The sequence below is a fragment of the Lepidothrix coronata genome, unplaced genomic scaffold (genome assembly GCF_001604755.1).
Source record: "Lepidothrix coronata isolate B3197 unplaced genomic scaffold, Lepidothrix_coronata-1.0 Scaffold441, whole genome shotgun sequence".
NCBI classification, from domain to species: Eukaryota; Metazoa; Chordata; class Aves; order Passeriformes; family Pipridae; genus Lepidothrix; species Lepidothrix coronata.
The window spans coordinates 2,555-3,041 of record NW_016690621.1 but is presented as its reverse complement, the minus strand read 5'-3'; the positions used below and the strand labels follow the sequence as shown (position 1 = coordinate 3,041).

General features: G+C 61.6%; 1 protein-coding gene across 1 annotated transcript in view; it reads left to right on the top strand.

Annotated features, from left to right (window-relative positions):
• Window positions 1-237, top strand: part of LOC108509975 (scavenger receptor cysteine-rich domain-containing group B protein-like) — a 4,062-nt gene extending 3,825 nt beyond the window's left edge. The window contains exon 6 of the mRNA XM_017839600.1: window positions 232-237. Within this exon, the coding sequence (XP_017695089.1) occupies window positions 232-237 (6 nt within the window). The remainder of the gene's footprint in view (window positions 1-231) is intronic.
• Window positions 238-487: the final 250 nt, after the last annotated feature.

Here is a 487-nt window from a genome sequence, read left to right as displayed (position 1 = left end):
ACCTGGGACCCCCCCCAAATGACCTGGGACCCCCCCACACCAAAAAATACCTGTGACCTGTTCTAGGGGTCTGTTGGTCTTTACTGGAGGATACTGGGGCTGTACTGGGAGGATACTGGGGCCATACTGGGGGTATACTGGAAGGGGGCCACTGGGGCCATATTGGAGATCTGTAACCCCCCTAAAATACCTGTGACCCTCTCAAAACACCCGTGACCCCCCTCAAAACAGCTGTAACCCCCTAAAATACCTGTAACGCCCCTAAAATAAAAACCAGTAAAACCCGGTAAAAACCAGTAAAATCTCCCAAAATGCGACTGTGAGGGCGTGGCCTGGCTGAAGGGGGCGTGGCCTCCGCCGCTGTGCGTTCAGGGGCGGGGCGTGGCCTCGTGAGGGAGGGGGCGTGGCCTCGTGAGGCGGCGCGGCCCGGTCGTTGCGCGGCGGCGGCAGCGGCGGGTCCGGCCCTGCCCCGGCTCGGGCCCTGGAG